The 21,156-nt window shown below is 35.0% G+C and overlaps 4 protein-coding genes and 2 long non-coding RNA genes across 13 annotated transcripts in view; 2 read left to right on the forward strand and 4 right to left on the reverse strand.

Moving 5' to 3' along the window:
• The window catches only part of LOC104724841, a 2,450-nt gene extending 1,676 nt beyond the window's left edge, over window positions 1-774 (forward strand). The window contains exons 3-4 of the mRNA XM_010443394.2: window positions 13-97; window positions 398-774. Of these exons, the coding sequence (XP_010441696.1) occupies window positions 13-97; window positions 398-487 (175 nt within the window). The 3' untranslated portion in view covers window positions 488-774. The remainder of the gene's footprint in view (window positions 1-12; window positions 98-397) is intronic.
• Window positions 2,447-5,046, forward strand: LOC104724842 (myb family transcription factor PHL11-like). The gene is made up of 6 exons (XM_010443396.2): window positions 2,447-2,909; window positions 3,780-3,856; window positions 3,977-4,043; window positions 4,206-4,284; window positions 4,360-4,438; window positions 4,526-5,046. The coding sequence occupies exons 1-6, from the start codon at window positions 2,765-2,767 to the stop codon at window positions 4,937-4,939; spliced, it is 861 nt and encodes a 286-aa protein (XP_010441698.1). The 5' UTR covers window positions 2,447-2,764; the 3' UTR covers window positions 4,940-5,046.
• Window positions 5,887-12,029, reverse strand: LOC104724843 (protein ENHANCED DISEASE RESISTANCE 2-like). 2 transcript variants are annotated; one of them, XM_010443397.1, is made up of 22 exons: window positions 11,642-12,029; window positions 11,428-11,502; window positions 10,789-10,842; window positions 10,622-10,687; window positions 10,384-10,487; window positions 9,836-9,903; window positions 9,635-9,751; window positions 9,336-9,376; window positions 9,129-9,229; window positions 8,729-8,824; window positions 8,382-8,446; window positions 8,186-8,257; window positions 7,943-8,098; window positions 7,603-7,829; window positions 7,481-7,526; window positions 7,237-7,385; window positions 7,037-7,138; window positions 6,893-6,937; window positions 6,665-6,805; window positions 6,490-6,585; window positions 6,306-6,407; window positions 5,887-6,212 (listed from the first exon to the last, which is right to left on the reverse strand). In XM_010443397.1, exons 1-22 carry the CDS (start codon window positions 11,777-11,779, stop codon window positions 6,102-6,104), a joined length of 2,172 nt encoding a protein of 723 aa, XP_010441699.1. In that variant the 5' UTR covers window positions 11,780-12,029; the 3' UTR covers window positions 5,887-6,101. The 2 variants fall into 2 exon arrangements, with proteins under 2 accessions (XP_010441699.1, XP_010441700.1); XM_010443398.1 differs by lacking the exons at window positions 11,428-11,502; window positions 11,642-12,029 and having other exon boundaries at window positions 10,622-10,712.
• Window positions 12,442-15,163, reverse strand: LOC104724844 (MOB kinase activator-like 1A). Its single transcript, XM_010443399.1, has 7 exons — window positions 15,040-15,163; window positions 14,044-14,092; window positions 13,754-13,862; window positions 13,501-13,594; window positions 12,880-13,013; window positions 12,615-12,778; window positions 12,442-12,527 (listed from the first exon to the last, which is right to left on the reverse strand). The coding sequence occupies exons 1-7, from the start codon at window positions 15,060-15,062 to the stop codon at window positions 12,453-12,455; spliced, it is 648 nt and encodes a 215-aa protein (XP_010441701.1). The 5' UTR covers window positions 15,063-15,163; the 3' UTR covers window positions 12,442-12,452.
• On the reverse strand, window positions 15,415-17,329 carry LOC104724845. Its single transcript, XR_757786.2, has 6 exons — window positions 17,045-17,329; window positions 16,760-16,872; window positions 16,537-16,636; window positions 16,059-16,156; window positions 15,831-15,979; window positions 15,415-15,612 (listed from the first exon to the last, which is right to left on the reverse strand). It is a non-coding gene; the product is annotated as an uncharacterized LOC104724845 (long non-coding RNA).
• Window positions 18,358-21,101, reverse strand: LOC104724846. 7 transcript variants are annotated; one of them, XR_002033872.1, is made up of 8 exons: window positions 20,976-21,100; window positions 20,515-20,585; window positions 20,336-20,424; window positions 20,095-20,240; window positions 19,548-20,008; window positions 19,425-19,462; window positions 18,668-18,998; window positions 18,358-18,518 (listed from the first exon to the last, which is right to left on the reverse strand). It is a non-coding gene; the product is annotated as an uncharacterized LOC104724846 (long non-coding RNA). The 7 variants fall into 7 exon arrangements; XR_002033874.1 differs by lacking the exon at window positions 18,358-18,518 and having other exon boundaries at window positions 18,529-18,998; window positions 19,548-19,721; window positions 19,860-20,008; window positions 20,976-21,098; XR_002033873.1 differs by lacking the exon at window positions 18,358-18,518 and having other exon boundaries at window positions 18,529-18,998; window positions 19,548-19,760; window positions 19,860-20,008; window positions 20,976-21,098.

The following is a 21,156-nucleotide window of genomic DNA, read 5'->3' on the forward strand; positions in this document are numbered from 1 at the left end:
TCTATATCTCAGGTCATTCAAAGACAGGTTTAAACCACTAAATGATGGTACCATTCGTCGCTGGAAAGAAGGAAAGCGCCACAACGCACACTTGAAGGTAACAACACCTGATTCCTTATTACATGATAAAAATTTCTGCTTTTATTCATTCGTTGGCCAACACTTCTGGAAGAACAGTACGATTGTAACTAGGATCCTGTGTGATAGTGAAATTGTGATTGAAGTAGTTTTAACTTTGAGTCTTCCTTTGCTTCCTAGATTAGCTAGACTGCTAGATAGATAGAGGGTAGGCTTAAGTTGTATTTACAATCAGTTGTTTGGTCTCTTCGAGGTTTTACCATTCCTGTGTCAGGTTGATAAATATTGAGAGTAATGAATTTGTTGTTAATTGATGCAGTCAAAGAAATCGAAGCGTAGATTGAGACAGCCTGGATTAGTACCACCAGCGTATGCCAAAGTAATGAAGAAACTCAATTTCTGCAACTGAGAGATAGAGAAAGAGTCAGTATGATTACGATGAAAGGCAGTCTCTTTNTTTTTTTTTTTTTTTTTTTTTTTTTTCTACGAGATAATTCTGCTCGCTGGTACCAGAAATTTAATCATACTCATAGTTCTTTATGCTTCAGTTTTAACCTTAACCACCAAAGGAATAAATTGGCATTTTGGTCCGTTTCCTAAGGGTTTGGTATTTGAACTCTGGTGAAATTGGCATTTAGACTTTGATCAATTTCGTTGAATTGAAAAGAGAAACAAGTTTAGTCTCTCTCTATATCAGGCTTATGCTTTCTCTTTTTGGTTCTGTATGTCTCCAATGTTTTTTTTAAAAGTACAGTACCATCTTTTCAAGCTAAACCAGAAGAAACCTTATTTCTCGACTAGGTTTGGTTATATGATATTCCCGGATCAGTCGAGCTGTAAATTGAGAAGTCCGATTTTCAGTCAACCACCACCACCCATTTTCATGTTTTTGGTTAGGACAAAACGGAGAACACAGTACAGTATTGCGGTCGGATCGGTTGTAGTGACACGTGTACCATGCGTGGGCCCCGATAAAAAACGTAAAGACAAAAGAGAAAACAAGCCGTCCACGTGTTCATTGTAAGTTACAGTGATACCCCCACCGTCGGACATGTGAGTTTTGAGATTATTGTATTCTCCTTGTCCGACGGCGAATATTCCACGCTGGCAAGTCTTACGTGACATGCTCGCCCCATGCACTCTCTTTTTTTCTGTCATAATTCCCATTTTTAATCATTATTATGTTTTCTTAATAACCAATTAAGAAAAGGTTTTATGTCGCGCTCGCCGGAGTCTTAACGCCGTGCATCGCTCATCATGTATCTTTCTCATTTCCGTATAAAAACAACATTTAATCCAACAATAAAAAGAAAAAAAAATTATGTGAAAAACAATACTTAATTAATAGTAATCTATTTTGTCCAAAAACAAAAAAATAATAATACTGATAATCTATCATCAAGAAATAATTTTACTAATGTGTAAATTATACTACTAATCTGGTTTAAACTAATTAATCTTGACTTTTTATCCGACAACACATGTATAGTTTAGCTAAACATTGGAGTAAGGAGATTTTCTATATATATTTGCTATCTTTCTCAAAGTTAAGACTATCCGACAACACATGAATCATATATCTATGACACCTATATGAAGGACCAACATGGAGAGAGATTTGGATTCATGGATTGTGTGAGAATGAGACAAAACCTTTAGTCATAAGTTATGTTATATAAAAAAAAAAAAACTTCATAATTCTAACAATATAGTAATAATTCCTAAAAACTCAAAAATATTCTTTGGACATTTATAATCTAAGTAGTAAACAAATATCCATGATGCGGGCCATGTTCCTCTCCCATGTTACGTTTCTGAATATAAAACTATATTACGTATACTATTAGTATTATTTGATAAAAAGTACGCAATCATCTATTTTTAGTTTTTTACTCCACAACAAGACAAACTATCTCTCTCTACGCGGTTTAAAACATCTTGACATAAAAAATTTAAAACGCAAGTAAATATGCGCCGCGATAAAATCACACTTTTTGACGTTCTAAAAATTGGCTATTGTTGTATCGCATTTATAGACTGCAAAAAAAAAAAATCAATAAGCTTGAAAGATTTAGGGATTTTAATTGCTACGATAATTTACCAATTTGATAACAAAATCGGTAATCGTTATTAAAAAATGTTACATTATATTTAACAGTAATCGATAATTTCCTAGTTTATAAATTTATAGATACATTATTATATTTTAAACAAAACTATATTTTTTTTTTAAAAAAACAGAGAAAAACGAAGGTTGACGTTAAGTGATGAATAATGTCACCACCACTTCTTCTCCTCCTCCTCCATCTCCATCATCATCATCACCCCGACGACTTTTTTTTCACTTCTCTCTCTCTCTCTCAGATTTTTTTTTTCTTTTTCTTTATGATCTCTTTCTTCATCATCTTTAATAGGAACATCTCCTTCTTTCTCTCATCATCCTCTACTAACCCTAGTTCCCACTCACATTTCCCATCTTTTCAACAAATTTCGAATTCTTTTCCCACTGCGATTGACTTAAATTGCATCGCCATTATTTTTTTCATCTTTCAAGGTTACGTTTTTTTTTTCCTCTGAGCTCACATCCACCGGAAGAGGAAAAATTTAACGAAGTTAAAAAAAAAGATTCCTTCGTGAATTTGCTTCCCGCCATTATTATTGATCGGAAAAAATAATTAAGAAGAAAATGGAGAGAGTGAATCTGGGAGGATTGGGCTACGATAACGGCGGAGGAGTCATGATGACTAGAGATCCTAAACCTAGGCTCAGATGGACCGCCGATCTTCACGATCGCTTCGTCGACGCCGTCGCTAAGCTCGGTGGCGCTGACAGTACTAATCTCTTCTTCTTCTTCTTCAATTTTCTTTTTTTAGATTGCCGGTTTTTTTACATTTTGATTCCGGTTTACTCCGGTTTGTTTGTTAATTGGTTAAATTTTAAGTTAATTATGTTATGTACAGTAAAACTTCCATAAATTAATAAGGTCGGACACTGAAATTCTATTAATTTATAGAAGTTTTAATTTATCGATTTATGAAGAGATTTTCTTATTTTTATATTAAAAATTTCTATTACAAAATAAGATATTTTTGTTATCATTCACATTTTTAAAAAATTTTCTTAATTTATAATAGGATATCTTTAATAGGATAACAAAAATATCGTAATAGGATGACTGTCAATTGTTTAATAGATTATCTAGGTAAAAATGAGAAATGTTAGAAGTTTAGAGTTTAGAAAAAATTGTTACTACTATCCTTCATGGTAATGATGAAGTCGCATAAGATATTGCGGTACCTTTAAACCCAATTACTAAAAAAGCAATTATCACATCTATAACACTTCACAATTTATGGATGCGATTTGAAAATACAACAATGAAAAAAATAGAGATGAGCTCCAACAAAAATGCAAATTCAAGAATAGACAAACAACAATAGAATCATATTTCACTAGATTTTCTTAGATATATATATATATCAATTTATATGATTATTAATTTATGATATTGATGGACTATATTCTTACATCAGATTTCTAAAAAAATTATTATCTTATTATGTTATCGAAATGTGTCATTTTTTACACCGGCCCAACTCGGGACCGGAAGAATTTATTAATTTATAGCGAGTATTAATTTAAAGAGTATTAATTTAAAGAGTATTAATTTATAGATGTTCTACTGTAATTGGTTTGTACAGAAGCAACTCCTAAATCGGTTCTGAAGCTAATGGGATTAAAAGGCTTGACACTGTACCATCTCAAGAGCCATTTACAGGTAAATGATAATACATTTTTATACGGAATTTGAAAATGTATAATAATAATGATGATATAGTATAATTTCAACTTACATATATGTTCTCTGTGATGTGTTTTGTTTGTTTGTAATGTGTAGAAGTATAGGCTTGGTCAACAACAAGGGAAAAAACCAAATCGATCTGACCAAAACAAGGAAAATGCTGGTACGTATGTGTGTATTATGATCATCATAAGCAATAAAATAAAGATTTATGTATAAGGTGTTAGGTTGTTGTACAAAATGGATTATAAGGATTACATATATTGATGACAGACATTTTGAGAAATTTTAAGATTGTATTTTTTTCTTTTTCTTTTCTTAATAGGAAGTTCATATGTGCATTTCGACAATTGTTCTCAAGGAGGAATCTCGAATGAATCAAGATTTGATAATGGTCATCACAGGTATTGTATATAAATAGATGAATCACTACAACGGATTTGTAAACTTTGGTTTTGACAGTAATGAACGTTGCGCAGACAAAGCGGGAATGTACCTTTTGCTGAGGCAATGAGACATCAAGTTGATGCACAACAGCGGTTTCAAGAACAGCTCGAGGTAACAAGAAATGAAAATTTTTTCTTTGTTCTCTTTAAAAAGAATAAAACAAGCAATTTTGAATAGAGAGAGTTTGCGGTGTTATAGGTGCAGAAAAGACTGCAGATGAGAATGGAGGCACAAGGAAAGTATTTGTTGACATTACTAGAGAAAGCACAGAAGAGCATACCTTGTGGTAATAATAATGCAGCAGAAACAGACGACAAGGGTCACTTCTCGGATTTCAATCTCGCACTTTCGGGACTTGTAGGAGATGATCATAAGAGCCACAAGGCGGTTGGTTTGGTTACCGATAATATCTCACAACTTAATGATGATTTCCGGTTATGTGGAGATCAAGAGAAAATAGAAACCGGAGGAGATGCAGGTGTTATTAAACCGGAATCCGGGTTTGTGCATTTCGATTTGAACTCCAAAAGTGGGTTTGATCTCTTGACTTCTGCCAACTATGGGATTGAAATGAAGCCAAATGTGATTGCAAATAGACATCCGCAGGTATAATAAGAGGCATTTTCTTCTTCCTTTTTCCTTATAGAATGTTACAAAAAAATTGGCTTCATGTTTTTTTTCACAGTCAAAATATCTAAACCTCTCTCTTTTTTTTTTTGAATTTAACGTTAAATTATATTCAAAAGAAAAACAGAACTGTTTTACAACTTGTGCAACTTAGTTTGAAAAGACAATTAAATTGAGAATCTCTTAACCATACACCCTAGCCAAGAGATTGTAACCAAAGCTGAAACACTTCATCATAACGCCGATCACCTAGTTGGCCAATAGCTAAGAGTTGATCCTTAACTTGTCGATCAAGCCACTCGATTAGTGCTGATGCAGGCTTCGGTGCATCGCCATGGCGACGTCCATTTCGCTCCCTCCAAAGCATGTAGGTGACAGCTTGGAAAACATACCGGATGAGGAATCCCTCCACAAGTGGGAGGTGTGGGTTTGAAATATAATCAAGAAGGATAGACCAGGCAGTAGTGTAGTGCGCCTGAAGCAGACCTTTAGCAAGAGCTGCCCAGACTGCAGAGGCATAGTCACACACAAAAAACAACCTCTCTCTTTTAAAAGTTCACTTAAGCAGTGTTAATAATACTATCAGCTAAATACGAAATTTCTGAGGTTTTAACGAAGAAAGTTATTTTGCTTACCAGTGTTAATAATAATTTCAGTGGCATTCTGATATTACTTAACTTTACCGGTTCATTCTTCTCGTTATAAACTTTTATAGCTTTGTGTATCCAAAATAATCGTCGTCTGAAATTATAAACAAAGAGAGGAGTCTTGAGGTTTTATCTCTACCGGTGAAAAAAGAATCGAGAAGAAAAAGATCACAGTAAACAAAAATAAAGATGATATGATTCAATTTTTTTTTTTTTTTAATTAAAATGAGGATCAAACAAAGATGAATTGGGGACTAGAGATGAGATTTGACTTTTCATTACTGATTTTCTCAAATCAATATAAAATAATAATAATTTAGTAATAGCATACGTGTTATATTTTACAAAAATAATTGTTGTTCTAAGTCTTTTACTTTTGTGAGTATTGGCTAAGAGAACGACACCTATAATGACGCAATAATAAAAATAAAAAGAGATAAAAATAGAGACAGACCAAAACACGAAGTTGATTGAAAGTTTTTGAGTCTAGGAGGAAGAGCTTAGGGACTACTCTCTGAATCCAAATTTGGAACTATAGCAGATGATAGCTCTATATGAGAAACCCTCACCGCCCCGATTAGCCTCTCTGGCAATTCTTCTGGTGTGTTCGCCTATATAAACGTAATCTCCGGATCATCCAAAAGATTTCAAGAGGAGAAACAATCTTGAAAGATCAAAGTCTTAGTTTTGTTAGATTGATTTACCTGTACAAGGAACGCCATTTCGACAACCAAAGATGTAATTACGCCGATGACAAGACCGAGAACTCCATTTGCGACTGTTGATGAGCCGATATCTACATCTATCTGCATGGGAATAAAAAATGTTTCCTTGAGTTTACTTTTACGAGTATAGAGCTTTTAAACAGTTTGCAAAATGTGGACTTACTTCCAAGTATGTTGGACCGCGGATATAGTTACAATCCACTGCTTTCCCGAGGAGACACGGAGTGCTTCCCACACTTTGCCTTACTATCCATGAACCCTGCATAAGATTGTGAATATATTTGTTCAAAGATTTTACAAAGAGAAAGAGAGAGGGTAAAACAGAGAGAGAGAGATACCTTGGGGACTAAAGGTATAAGCTTGAGCCTACTATTCCGAAATTCGTCATCACCATCAACAAAACGTTGGAAGAGGGATCCAGGTACGAGTTCTTTGGTCACGAAATAAAATACCATACTGTAGTGTGTTGATCCAGGAACCTGATATAATAGAAGGGTTTACACATCAATAATGATAACTAATTTTATTGTTTGTACATTCTGTTGTAGTTCACAGGCAAAACTTACTTGAACATTTACTACCATTGAGAAAAGACCCTTCTCCGCAGCAACCTGAAACGATCAATAACATTTTAATTGGAAATTCTAAGTGACAACGAAGATACATCAAAAAGGGATAATAGCAACGTAAAGGGTGCTTGTATCTCTTACTTGTGCTGCACAGCCCTTGCGTCTAACCACATGATCCATTCTTTTAGTGTCTTTGAACCAATCAACGGCGACGAGATCCATAAGATGCTTCCCAGCAGGAATCTTCAGTAAAAGGTTGAGTGAGTATCGAGGAGGTAGGTTTGATGTAGAAGAATGTGCATCTAGTGCGTTCTAAATTAATTAGGGTAGATATTACTAACCTTCCTTTTATCTTCACAGAAACTCTTGCCACGGACTTTGAAGTTATTCCCATCAGAAATCCTCCAGCAGTTACGGGCATTTTCATTATCATCATGTCGCAGATTACCCGAAAAACAGGAGAGATCAATATCGAGAGCAGGTTCTTCTTCTGCGGTTTCAAATGGCACGAGAAATTGATAGAGATTGGATACTTTTTCACCAACTCAGTAAGCATTAATGATAAAATATAGACTATCAATTCACCTGTTTTCTTGGCATCAGTCTCCTGCTCCTGCTTACTCGTTTCAGGCTGAAATATAGCAAATGTGAAGAAAGACTCAACTTGATCAAATATTAAGTTCAAAGAGAATGTTTGATAGGCCAACCTCTGGTTCTGAATCAGGTATCTGAAACTCGTCATCGTCATCCGATTCTTCATCCATTAGCACCGAGTTTCTGCTGGCACCATTTGTTTGATCAATCGAAAGGGAAGACTTATGCTGAGGCTTTCCACCTTTTCTCAAAGCTAGGGAGGAAGATGCCATATTAACCATAACAGGGATCCTGATCGGTTGACCTCTATCATCTGTCTGTGAGAACCACTCGCGCAAACCTGCGATGAACATGAGTCCATAACAAAGAACGGCAAAAGTCATTTTCAAGAAGAGTAGAAGTCATTTTCCACAGGGATCTGATCTTAGTGGAAATGAGCACAAAAGAACTTACCAGAAACACTGTTTAGCATTTGAAGAAGACAATGTTGTTGAAATGCTGGAAGATAACCTGCACCCCACCCTTTCAAATCGATTTGTATTAGATGTTGCACCTGTGTCCTAGGCCTTCCATTCCGGGGCTTTAGTGGGGCGATGTTAAATCCTCCACCTAAAAAAGAGAGCATAATCTCAGTCGGATTGTAATACATAGTATATTAGAATACTTTGGTGGTAGAAGACTTAGCATTTAACTTACTCTCAAGATGAGCCCGAACAAATCCAGGTTGTGGACCACAATTTTCATGCTCCCTAGAACGAAACAATACCACTTCACAGAAAGGGCAAGATAAATAATTAAAATTAGATGTATAATAGAGGCTGTCCCTTCGGGGAAATCCAATAAAACAGAGGCTGTCAAGCTTTAGCATGAGTAAAAAGGGAAGGGAACATACCATAACTTCCATCGTCATTACGACGCCAATAGCGTACATAGCAGAGATCACGAGGCCACACAACCCTACAGCCATTTTGATAACATTAGAGTATGAATAAACAGAGTTCTTGGAAACAACCAAGTAATATTCTGACTGAAAACGGGAGGATCACAAATGGTAAGTAGTATGGGATTATGTTAAGCAAAATAAATCTGATAACCCTTGAGCTCCCCAGGATAACTGGTCTATTTCGTTATGGACGCGACAAAGAGTTTAGTTAAATGTTATGAATCAAATCTCTACTTAGCTATTGAACGCTGATGTGTGGTAACCATTAAATGATAATATTTCAGGTGCAAAATTACATTGGAAACCAGTCGAGCAGAAGTCTGTGATAGAGTATTGCTGTGTGACCATCAACCTCTTCCACTAATCTCCCATTGTGAAAACTGCAGTCCCACCTGCGAAACAATAAGAAAAGAGGGGGAAAAAAACAAAGAGCCTCAGATACAGACCAGAACACTCAAAAAGGAAACACTTTTGCTAACATAGTATTGATAAAAAATTTGGCCTAGTCATTACTGTAGGATGTAGAAACAGAAGAGATAAAGACCCAACACTAGTGACAAAATATTTTACTGGTATAAAATATATCCAGTAAAATTTGCCAAATAGGATAGCATATGACTACAAGAAAATGAGGGGAAAGAAAAACTAAAAAAGATGGTCTCTTATGACCAGAATATAAATGAGAATGTTTCCTACTCATATCGAGTGCCATCCATGCTCATAACAAGCTCGAATATTTCCTCACATGTGGCCTCCACTACACCAACAGCCTTCATTGCCCTGCTGCAGCTTCTTGGCTGCATGCTTAGCACTGTAAATGATGGTTCTTAACTAAATAAAATTACTATGTAATAAGCAGGAAATTATGCCATAAAAATGACAAACTAGTAGGCACTTCCATACAAGATAATCAACTTCAAGTAGCTCTTCAAAAATCCGTAGACCTGCAAAATGTATTTCAAAGTGAGAAGAATTGTTCCCAAACTTAAGCATTATCATTGAATACTAAATGATTATATGATCCAACAGATTGTATAGTAGTGAAATTCTTTTTTGGAGCCGATTACAGGCACAAGTCTTACAGGCGTTAGGAGGAAGATCATTAAAAAGTTATGGTATTTCATAAGTCGTGACTTTTTGTAATTTATCAGGGTAAAAAAATAGAACTTTAATGCTTGCAAACACCATGCATAACCACTAACCATTTTGGCACTGAAGGAGACGCCAGTGTTTTCTCGAAAATGCTTGATTGCTGGAACTCTGGTTTGACAACTCAGCATCAAACTCCTTAGTCCAGTCAAGTATAGCTTCTGGAGGGCCTGCATGTTTGTTTGAGGTGGTCAGATTGCATCAAGGATTGCAGCTGACTAAATTAGTACGTGAAGAAATGAATTAGGTAAAACCATTTCCAATAGTTGTCCTCCTCAATAAATCACGTCGAGAGTCATCTTCATCCTCCAGCGCACTGAACCTGAAGAAAATTGCATAGATTGTTTCACATAAATATAGGTATATAAAATGCAGCACAAGAAAACAGTGTCCAACATCACCATTAATAATATATCAAATGATAATGGTCACTTTCTGCATGCAGTATTATATTACCATCATCTTGCATCTGTAACGTTCTTAGAAAAGATCAGAGCTAACACAACCAAATTGAAAAGTCATAGTAATAATAGGACTGATGATCAAACCTTTCGTTAGTATCTAATATGATTACTGATCCCGTTTTTTCAAGTTTATTTTGTAATTATGATCACCACAAACCATACCATTCTCAACACAGGTCAGATATACTCTCTGTAAAGGAAGAACATAGTACTCTATGATCAGAACTTATGAATAAGGCAAAAATCATATGATCAAGCAAACCTAAGCAAGTGAGTTGTTGTAAGATAAATTCAAGATGCCTGGAGAAATGAAGAAATGATGTTGATGATGCACTCACGGGCTTTCATGATCTGAAGATGAAGCAGTCCTTCCAGCATCCATTCCAGGCTTATATTCGAAAGAAACATATTGCTGACCACTTGGTACTAGAGACTCTTGATGCTGCAACAGTGTAAAACACAGAACGGTAATCAGATAAGTAGCAATCCTCAGATTTTTAAGCGGCTACAGATAAATAACACAGACAAGGCAGAAAATTTTGTGATTCACGGATTGCTAGATAGGATTTAACAGACCTGATCTATGACACACTCAATTTTTTCCTTCCACATTAACGCTTCCTGGATGTTGAACGCTGCCATCTAGCAAGAACATACTCCACATGAACTAACAAAAAGCATTAAAATGCAGACTAACAAGATAAAACTATTACTATTACTATCAGAAAGAAAAGACAAGATACCGTGATTCTGTGGTGCTTTTCTTTCTTGTTATAAATAGACAACACGTAAACCATCTGCAAAGACAAGTCAAGACAATAAGAAAATGCAAATACATAACTGACACTACAGTTAGCCGGAAAGAAAAGTGACATTACAGTCAACTATAATAAGAGCAAATTAACTTGACATGGGGAAATCCATCAACTATTCACAGCAGTTATTATTAGATGAACTGTTCCTAATCAGTTATAGTATTCCCACGTCGAGAGAGATTTGGAACTTCACAGTATCACAAGAGTAGGAATCAGTAGGATCACTTACACATCATGAAGAGAAATTTCACTTTGCAAAAACCCATATTCTACTGGTAAACAACCCACATTACACAGCACTTATAGTAGCTTCACAGGGTCACAACTCACAAGAATCACGACACATAAGCACTTATAGTAACTTCAGAGAATCACAACACTAAGAATCAGTAGGATCACTTCTACGAAACCCAAGCCTATATAAAAGATTCAATGGTTCCGACAACAACATCAAGCAGAGAATATTTCACTATCCAAAATCCACATTCTACTGGTAAACAAGCCACATTACAACATAAGCACTAAAAAAAGAAAAGGGAACAGCAAAGAATGAAACAGAAAACTCACATGTCCATGATGTGTCTTCAATCCTCGATCCTCAACTCTACAGTTTCCATCAATAACCATCGTCTTGATAGGCAGCTACATACAAGATCATCATCATCTATTAAACAAGTAAACCTTCTCTTTTCTCTGAAGTCTCTATATATCTCACAACCACACTCTTAATTTGGGAAAATTCTAAATCCATCTAAGATTAATGGGGATGTAATGTTGTTACCTGATTATCTTGAGGCTTCTTCTTGTAATAAGCTAAAAGACGAGGTTCCAACACGAAATACCTCATATGAATATACGATCTTCCGATCTTTCTTCTTCCATACCTCACCATCCATCCTTCATACACTACCTTCGACATTTCTTTTTCTTCTTTTCTTCCCACACCAAAGACGATGAAATTGGAATCTTAGATCCAAAATCGAATCAATGTAACTCCGCCGGGGAGATCAATGACTTGGTTTGATCATCGGCGCCGGTATCTGGGTTGGTGTTTGGATTCTCAGATTCTTTCGATTCCAAAAACCGAAAGATTTATGAGTCCCAAAAAGGTTTGAAATTCCCATATACTAAATGTGTAGAGAGAGAGAGAGAGAGAGAGACTCAGTGAATGAATGTGTCCTGAAAAGTAAATTTAGTTATTAAAGAGGTAATTAAGGATTTTAAATGGTTTAATTAATTGAGTAAAGTCATAGCAGCTCTGTTACATTTCACGTTCCATTTACAGACAAAAAAGCTCATGTACTAATGATAGTTTTGTTGACGAATGTTTTATAGATTCGAGATGCTTAACGGTAAATATAATCCATCATTAATATAATGTAAAGGAGGGGTAGTAGTCAAGATCGAGTTTTTGTTTTTTTTTTTACATAGTAAATATTCAAATTTTACAGAGGATTAAGAAAAACAAAAAACTTGAGAAAAACAAACAGGAAGATTTTATAATTTAAAAATTATTACCCTTAATTTATTTTTTGAGGGGTTTTGAATCTGAAAAAAAAAAAGAGAAAAATACTGAAATTGTTTTTTTTTGCTCAATAAGGTGAAATGATGGATTCTATGAGTTCTTGTAGAGGTGCAAGTTCTTTCTTGTCAATCAGTCCAAACTCCTGCCAATACCAAAGACAAGAGAGTTTAGTGAAAATGGCCAAATTGTAAAACTCTATTGCAGAGTAATTTAAGACGAGGGAACTCACATGAGTAAAGAGGATGAAATGTTTGAAGCAAGTGTTGAGATGAGCTTCTTCTTTGAGGCTAACGATTTTCTGGAAATGAGAATGGTATATATGTGCATACACACGGAATAGCCGTTTAAAGATCGTTTTCACCACATCCTTGAAGTTCTGAGGAAATGGTGCTCCTGCAACAAAACCGGATATTAGGATTAGGGATGTCGATATAGAACGTTTTTGTTGCTGATTGATCTGATCTTGTTTAGATCTCATGGACATTATGTTTTACCAAGCCTTTGAGGAAACAGGGTCTCATCATCTAGTTGAGTCTCGATCCAATCCATCAAGTACTCTACATATTTTGGAGCAGAAACCTCGATCGGCTTCTTGATCTGTACACCATCAGCCCATCTATATTCATACCTGCAAAGAGAATTTGACTGTGTTAACAAAAAAAAAAATGTAAATAAAGGATCCATAGCAACAAGAACATAAGCCATATTATTGGTTTGACTTTAACTAGTCAAATGCACAACAGAGAATGATAAAGCGGTAGGTTCACAGTTGACACTCTACTTAGATTTGAAGTCATCTTTCGAAAATAAAATTGAGCGCATGATAAAGAATTCCAAAAGAGAAGACTACAGAGATCCAAAACATAGCCTACACTCTTTCTAATCTTCACAGTTGCAAAGACATCATAAGAAATTGAACAAGCTTAAATCACACAGCAGACCACTTGAAGACCCCAGATATAACCACAGCGAGGAGAAAATATATGATATGAGCCTGTTAACGAATATATTTCTTTTCAAAGAAATAGGACGATCCTCTAATAAGTAAATTAGTCTCAAAGCTTGAAGCTAACTATGTAAAATTAACACATAGTAAAAGAGGTGTGAGGCTATACTTGGGGCCAGCAGTCATAGTAGGACAGTTATCTGGTGTGCAGAACTCGGTAAGGGTACCATATAGCAAATTCACCTGATTGAAGAAATCCACAGCTGAAAAGAAAAACAATATATCAACAAAGCAATAAGTATATATCAACAAAGCTTTGTAAAAAGAAAGAGATATCAGTAATTATTCAACTCCTACATTAAATCCCGAAGAATAAGTATACACTATAGTAACCATGAGACTGCAAGCAGAGTGGTACTCACTGTTTACAGCAAGCCATTCATTTGCATCTTCTCCTGGAGGAAGTCGTACAGCTTCTCTTAAGTTCCCACTTCCTAAGGTGGCATCTATATGCTTTCGAAGCTGTGCACCCTATATTTCCGAAAGAAACAAAAACGTTTAACAAGAAGAATCACACACTACAGAGTTTCAAAACTCAAAAACTACAGAGTTACAATTCATGTCAACTAATGAACGAATCCAAAACTCAAAAACTACAGAGTTTCAAAGACATCAGCCATAGAAACAAGATGGACAAAAATAGTTTACAAACCTTGCTTCCCGAAGGTGCACTCTTTTTAGGACGGAAAGTCTTCTGATTTCTATTAAAAAGTAAAGAAAAAAGGGAAAAACATATATGTTATCAAACAGATCATCAATGTTAAATGAAAACCTATACATTAAAACATGATCGAGTCAAAACGGCTATAAGTTCAACAAAATCAAGTCCAATCTTTATCTACTAGTAAACCTAATGTATCCCAGAACAAAAGTTTGAAAAATTCACTGCATATGACAGGGATGTATCACCAAACCTCTAGTTTTGGTTCCAATTTTTGCCTACAATCATAGACTTCTGACTTCTGAGGTACAAAACAAATCTGATCATCATTGAATACCTACCTAATAATACGTTTTCCAAATCTGGATAGCATAAATATGAACCATCGTAATCATCACTAACTGGTTCCAACTAAGATTTGAAGCACTGATGACAAATTCACAGCACCAATGATTTTAAATCCAATCAAGCAAACTCTAATCTGTGTTAAACCACTAAATCATAAGATCGGGTAAAAGGATCCAATTCCTCAATTCATAAATCAGATCAAGAACTTCTCCCGATATGTAAAACACACAGAGACCCTCTAATCATCAATTCACAGCCAACAACAACAACAAAAACACTCAGCCATGAACCTGAATCCAGTAATACACAGGATAGAAACGAATCAGCGATCGATAAAGTAAGGTTTGATACTAGAGATCACAAGTTCTGATTTCGCAATCACAAAACGAAACCAAAAATCAATCCGAGAAAAAAATCCAGAAGAAAAGCCAAACGAATCCATGATCCCACACAATTACAATGCACGGGAGATCCTAAGAAGTAAGAAATTGAAATCACACAAGAAAGAAGATCACTAGTTTTTTTTTTTTTTTGTGATTTTCCCAAACAGATCTGAGATTGCAAAACAATCAATCAAAAAAAAATCTACAAATTGAACACAAAATTACGCAGAGAAACGAAACGAAGAAAAATTCGCACCTCCCTAACCCAAAGAGACTCATGGCGACAAAAAGGCAAAGCGAGAGAGAAGAGATTCGAATTAGCTTTTCTTTTTTTTTCCTCAGGTGGAAAATGAGAAAAAGAGAAGTCTCTGTAAAGACGGGGAAAAAAGTGAGAGAGTATTTATATGGTGAAGACGAAAGACTCGTTGATTCGCTTTCTCTCTCCTTATTAGCTGGCATATTTTTCTAAAGCCCCTTAACTTTTATAATGTTTAGATTTATACCCTAAATTAGTAAATTCTTCTTAGAGAATCAATTTTAGCTGCCTGGAAAAATTTGGATGACCCGATTTACAGGTTTCGGATATCCGTCCAAACATTATGATAGCTGTGGGATTCATAAAAACCCGGTTTCATCCTTTGTTTGGGCCAATTTAATACATTTTCGGCCATATTAGCATGATACAGTTTTTTAAATTGTCCATAAGCCCAATATTGTCAAGCTCGACAATCAAATTGAAGAATATTCTTTCGAAATTTTTGGTAACTATTCCCACAATATTTTTTCAATCAATTCCGCCCTCAAATCTCTCTGCATAATCTTCAATTCCCTGAGTATCAATGTTGAAAATTCTATCAAATTCATAATTTAATCCTAATCATAACCAAAAATCTCGCAATCATCAACGACTCTATCAAAACCATTCCTATACGATACCCTAAACTACTAGAACACTATAAATAATCCAACATCAAACACATTCATAACTCATCAAGCAAAAATCATTTCTTATCAAACAAAAAAACAATGGCTGCATCTTAGGCTTACCTCCGAGACGTTAAGCCTTACAAGACTTCTTGGAAGGTGCAAGTGAGGGTTCTTCATTCATGGAAGAACTACTCAACAAGGTTTGATGTTAATGATGATTCAAAAGTATCAATGTTCGATCCTCTACAAATTCACGCCTAAGTATTAATCTGCATTTCATTTAAGTATAAAAGTTACAATAACTTATTACTAACTTTTACAAATGATGAAGGATACATGGAATGTAACCTGCACATATTCACAGTTTTTAGCCAGAAAGCACCAAGTTGTTGCGTCTCCTTTTCATCTTTCTACTACGACATCATAACTGCTTGCTCATTTGGTGCCTGTTTTTGCGGAAACAAAAAGAACTACGTCATGTAAGTCAAATTCAAAACTCTTTCTTATATCTCCTAAACTGAAAAGACATTACCAATATTTTCTTGCAGATCTGATTCAAAGATTCTAACCATGAAAGGGTCTCAACACAAAAAGACGACGTTGAAAAGACTAATCAAATGCTTAAATCTTTTTTTTTCCTATGCAGATGATACTGTAATGTTCTATGGAACCAAGTTTTAGAATGAACTATTAATAGAATCTGGGCGTTCAGGGAATGTTCAATCTGAGATTTTTCTAAAAACGATCAAAAGACATTCACTTTCAAGCAAGGTTGGGCCTTCCCGAGAAAAGTTTACATTAATGGTGATGAATGTATGTATGTTACCTCCACCAGATTCATATCCTTTTCTACCCATCTCTGCACATGGAAGCTTTGCTTCTCTCTCACTAACCATTCTTCTTCTTCTTCTTCTATTCATCACAGTCTGGTAATTTTGAACCAGAATTTTTTTTTTTAACAGACTGTTAATTCAACTTCCAAATAAAGATCATCAAAAATTTGTTACAAAATATGATAACAGATGTGCAAGTTTTTTTTTTTTTTTTACCTTTTTATAATCGGCACCATTGATTTGATTGTTTCGTATTTCTTGACCAACTCACTCATTTGAAACTGTGAAAGTGAAGCATTGATTTGAGAAATTGGCAAATCAACCAAAATCTACAGAGTGATAGAATAACAATTGGTTAATTGGGCTAGAATAACTTACTACTTATAAATTAAAACAAATAAACGGGGTATAGCTAAAATCGAAAAGATTAAAGCACCATGTATATCAGAGACGTCACGTATATACCAAGAGGTATAGTTTTTAATTCATTGAGATACTTACCTGCTATTGCATGGTATCATGAACGATGATGACTACGGAGGCTGGAGAATCCGGTACACCTTGATTGATGGAGACGTTTGTGTTTTTTATCTGTCTCACTTTGAAAAAAATGCAGAAGTTTTTCGTTGTCGAGAGATTAGACCGAGATCAGTGAAGAAAACTATGGGTCTTTTTTCATATATGCATACGCATGCAATGGGTCTTTTTCAGACCGAGAAAGAACATCAAAATTCATATTGTTAGATATGAATCGGTTTTTTTTTTTGCTTTAAAATTGGTCGTTTTTTTTTCCTTTGTCAAAGTATTTGTGTCTTAAGGGAATTTTTTTTTTTTTTATGTTTCTAAATTCTAAATTTTAATAGTCAAATATTACAGCACAAGAAGTCCAAATTAGTCAAAGCCCAAAAAGAAGACACAACATCAGGACGTGTCATCAATTATCAGTATTAGGGATGAGAACCTGCGCGTTGCGCGAGGTTGTATGCTAATTAGGCCTGACTAAAATTTTATATAGATCCATTGGTATATTATTAAAAAAAACCTATATATCTCATGAAAACATCATCTTTTATGCACTTCCAGACCTCGAGTTAGAGCCTTGGTAATGCAGTTGTTTTTTCTAAAAACTAAGAATTTCAAAAGGGCATCGTATGATTTAATCCCAACAATGAACGTGTTGTTAATGACGTTAAATTTTCTATTAACTTTTATAAACGATATGTTGATTTTGCAAGTCAATGAAAAGTTTGTTATTATATTTGAAAGTCAATAAAAGTTGAATGCTTTTTTTGGTTAGACAAAAACTTTATATTTTTTTTGGTAATTTTTGGAAAGTTTGAGTTTTTTTAGCCGAATTCTCGTAGTATTTTATCTCATTTACCATTTGGTTAAAATGGCTCATTAAATAGGCAATTATCGAAAGCTTTTTATTTCACTTGATGGGCCTATTTGTTTTTTAGTATTGGGTCTAACTTATTCTGTTTTTTAGATTTTTTTGGTTATGTTCTCAATTCAAAGTGTTCTGTAATTATTTTCTTCTTCATTTTTTCATCCTCTGATTGTACGGACTTGGCTTGCAATATTTTCATCCTCCGATTGCAGTTTATGGTTTTGATTGTCGAGGATTCTTTATTAATCTTGAGGAGACAGTTGACGGAGTCCAATTCAGTTCGTGGTGTGGGCGTAAACTAAGTGAATTTCCGATTTCTTGGGTGGCAAAATTTGTCTTATTATTTTATTTTGTTGATAAGGAATCACGGCAGAATTTACAAACTTAACATTGAATGTGGATCCTTCTATGGTAGTAGCAGACTGAAAGGAAAAGATGTGTTTGATTAAAATAAAACTAATTTATAAGGAAAATAATTAGCTTGGTAACATAAATTTACATGTCCAACATCTGGTGTAAAAAAAAGAACCTTCTAATTGCGTCTCTAAAGGAAGTGATGGGAATCTTTGACCGCAGCTTCGCGATCTGTAACATAAATCAACAAAAACAATTTCCTTTCACTTGCTGCTACTTGGCATGATTTATAACTTCTCAGTCTGTATTCTGGATAAGGAATCAATATTACAGTCCTTTCAAACAAAAGAAATACATCTCAACAACTGGGTGTTCCTAACCTCCTTAAGAGCTTTGTCCTTCTTAAGTCTAGAACTCAAAGACGCCACCATTTCTAGAATCTCTTCACTGCTAATCTTTGGTTTCCCGAAAAAATCATCTTTCCATTGTCCTTGTTTACCCGAGTGCCCGGAGTACTTGTTAAATGATGTGGCAGCAGTGTCTCCGTCACAAGGTGGATAATGAGTAATTAAGTCATGTAGAATAGCATCTGCCCCTGGCGGAAATGATACACATTTGAGCTTTTCTTTGTTCGATTTCTCATTGGCATCTTTGTTCTTCCCATTTTTGTGCCTGCTTGTGAATAATGAAAGACGCCTTTGTTCTCCGCGCCTATAAAAGCATCCAAAAAAATCAGAAACAGAAGACTCTCAAGTCATAGCAATCGAACTTACACCATCGAAAAATGAATACTTTCTCAAACACAAAACACTAAAGAGTACAATAAAGGCAGTAACTCACCCCCGGAACTCTTAAAGCATAGAAAAATGAATACTTTCTCAAACACAATACACTTATATAGTACAATAAAGGCAGTAACTCACCCCAAACTCTAAAGTCCTAGCCATTGACCCTTTTGTCATAGAAAAATGAATACTTTCGCAAACCCCACAACACTATAAAAGTACAGTAAAGACAGTAACTCACCCCTGAACTCTCAAGTCCTAGGAATCTAACTTTCTCCATAGAAAAAAATGAATACTTTCTCAAACCCCAGAACACTATAAAGTACAAAGAATTTAAAGCAGCGAGACTCACCCTGAACTTTTCGATTGAATACCCATTTTCGGACACATCTGATGAATCACGCCACGTTCGTTATTTGATAGATTATGCTCAAACGTGTAAACTACACAACACACATGCAATGACAAAGGTTACCTTAAAAAAGATCCTTGTTGCGGATGCTTTGTCCAAGACAGGGCATCCATTCTTCTTCCCTCTCTCGACTTCTTTACCTCTCAAACAGACCAAGCTTCAGAATCACATCAGCCAGATAAGAATTAGACCTTCCAACCAACTGGAACAGCTTTTTCCTAGTCATTGTAAATGTTCCTGTTTTCTCCAACCGACGGTTTATGTCAGTAAATTCTGCTACTATACAAAACAGATTGCTCACCCACGGTTATTTTTCTTTTTAATTAATTCATTCTTCACATTCCAATATATATATGTATGGATTAACATAGTTACCTGCCCGCCATAGTAATCGAGAGCAATGCTCAGCCCCATAACACTGCCTATGGTTCTGATCCCATCAATATTCAAGAACTGCAACATGATAACATCCAGTCCTCCCTCCATCCATTTGTTTAGATTTGGATCCTCTCTTACTTCATACTCTGCAGTTTTACATAACCAAACATATGAAACTAAGCACCACTGCAGGAGTTTCGAACAACACACAGAAGAAAAAAGTGCAACTGACCATCTTTTTTCATTTCAGGAAGCAAACCATAAGCATGCCTCTCCACCACTTTAAGATACTCATCAACCTCGGGTTCCCGTACATTAAATAAGACGATCAATAAATGGTTGCACCATCGACTGTTGTTATCTCCTCATACATATCATCTGAAAAAACAACAATAACACCCAAAAAAGATCAAATCTTTATGAACTTTTCGACTCCAAATAACCAATGGGAGACAATATGAAAAAAAACTAACCTCCAGAGAAGTACCTCTCCACAAGAAACTGCTTAAACCCATCTTCGTACCTTCAATACTTGTCAGCAAACTCTTTGCTTTCGAGATATCTTAAAAATACGAAATTTAGGTTCTTTACAGTCCAGAAGAACACAATGCACCAAAAAAAGACAAAAAAGTTTGGAATTTTTAGAAATTACTTGTGAAAAGATGGTTCTTCATCAACCAATTGATCTGTTAGTATTCCGTTGCTGTTCACCATATCCTCCGTCTGCAACACAATCTGAGTTATTATACTACCATGTAAATACACTCACTCCCACTTATACATCCAGCAATAGCTGGATAATTAATTATCCACAAAATTTTAGAGTAGAAAAATATATAATATAATATTAGAAACCGTAATAAACAAACTATAAATAGTAACGAATGTGTTAAATTCCTTTTGTGTTTGATAACTAATCTGATATTTAGGTGTATATATATATATACAACTGACACGCTCGTCTTTTCACCTACACTTTGAATTTCAAAGAAGTAAAAGAAAAAAAAATGGAATGAAGAAAAGAAAACGAAAGGAGAATGGAAGAGGGGAGACAAAGTGGGAACCTACAAGAGAGAAAAAAAAAAATTGAATAAGAGTGAAGATTCAACTTACTTTGTGATCAGAATGATTGCCGAACTTAAGAACAACATAGTTAGTCATATGCGAGGTGGGTGGGATGAAGTTCTGCTCAATTAATCTTCTCAAATCAACACTGCAAAAAATTACATCCACAAGTATTTGATTATCATATTCCTAATCCGGTCCTGATTCCCAACATGACATAAACAACATC

This window comes from Camelina sativa, chromosome 11 (assembly GCF_000633955.1).
Source record: "Camelina sativa cultivar DH55 chromosome 11, Cs, whole genome shotgun sequence".
Classification (NCBI taxonomy): Eukaryota; Viridiplantae; Streptophyta; class Magnoliopsida; order Brassicales; family Brassicaceae; genus Camelina; species Camelina sativa.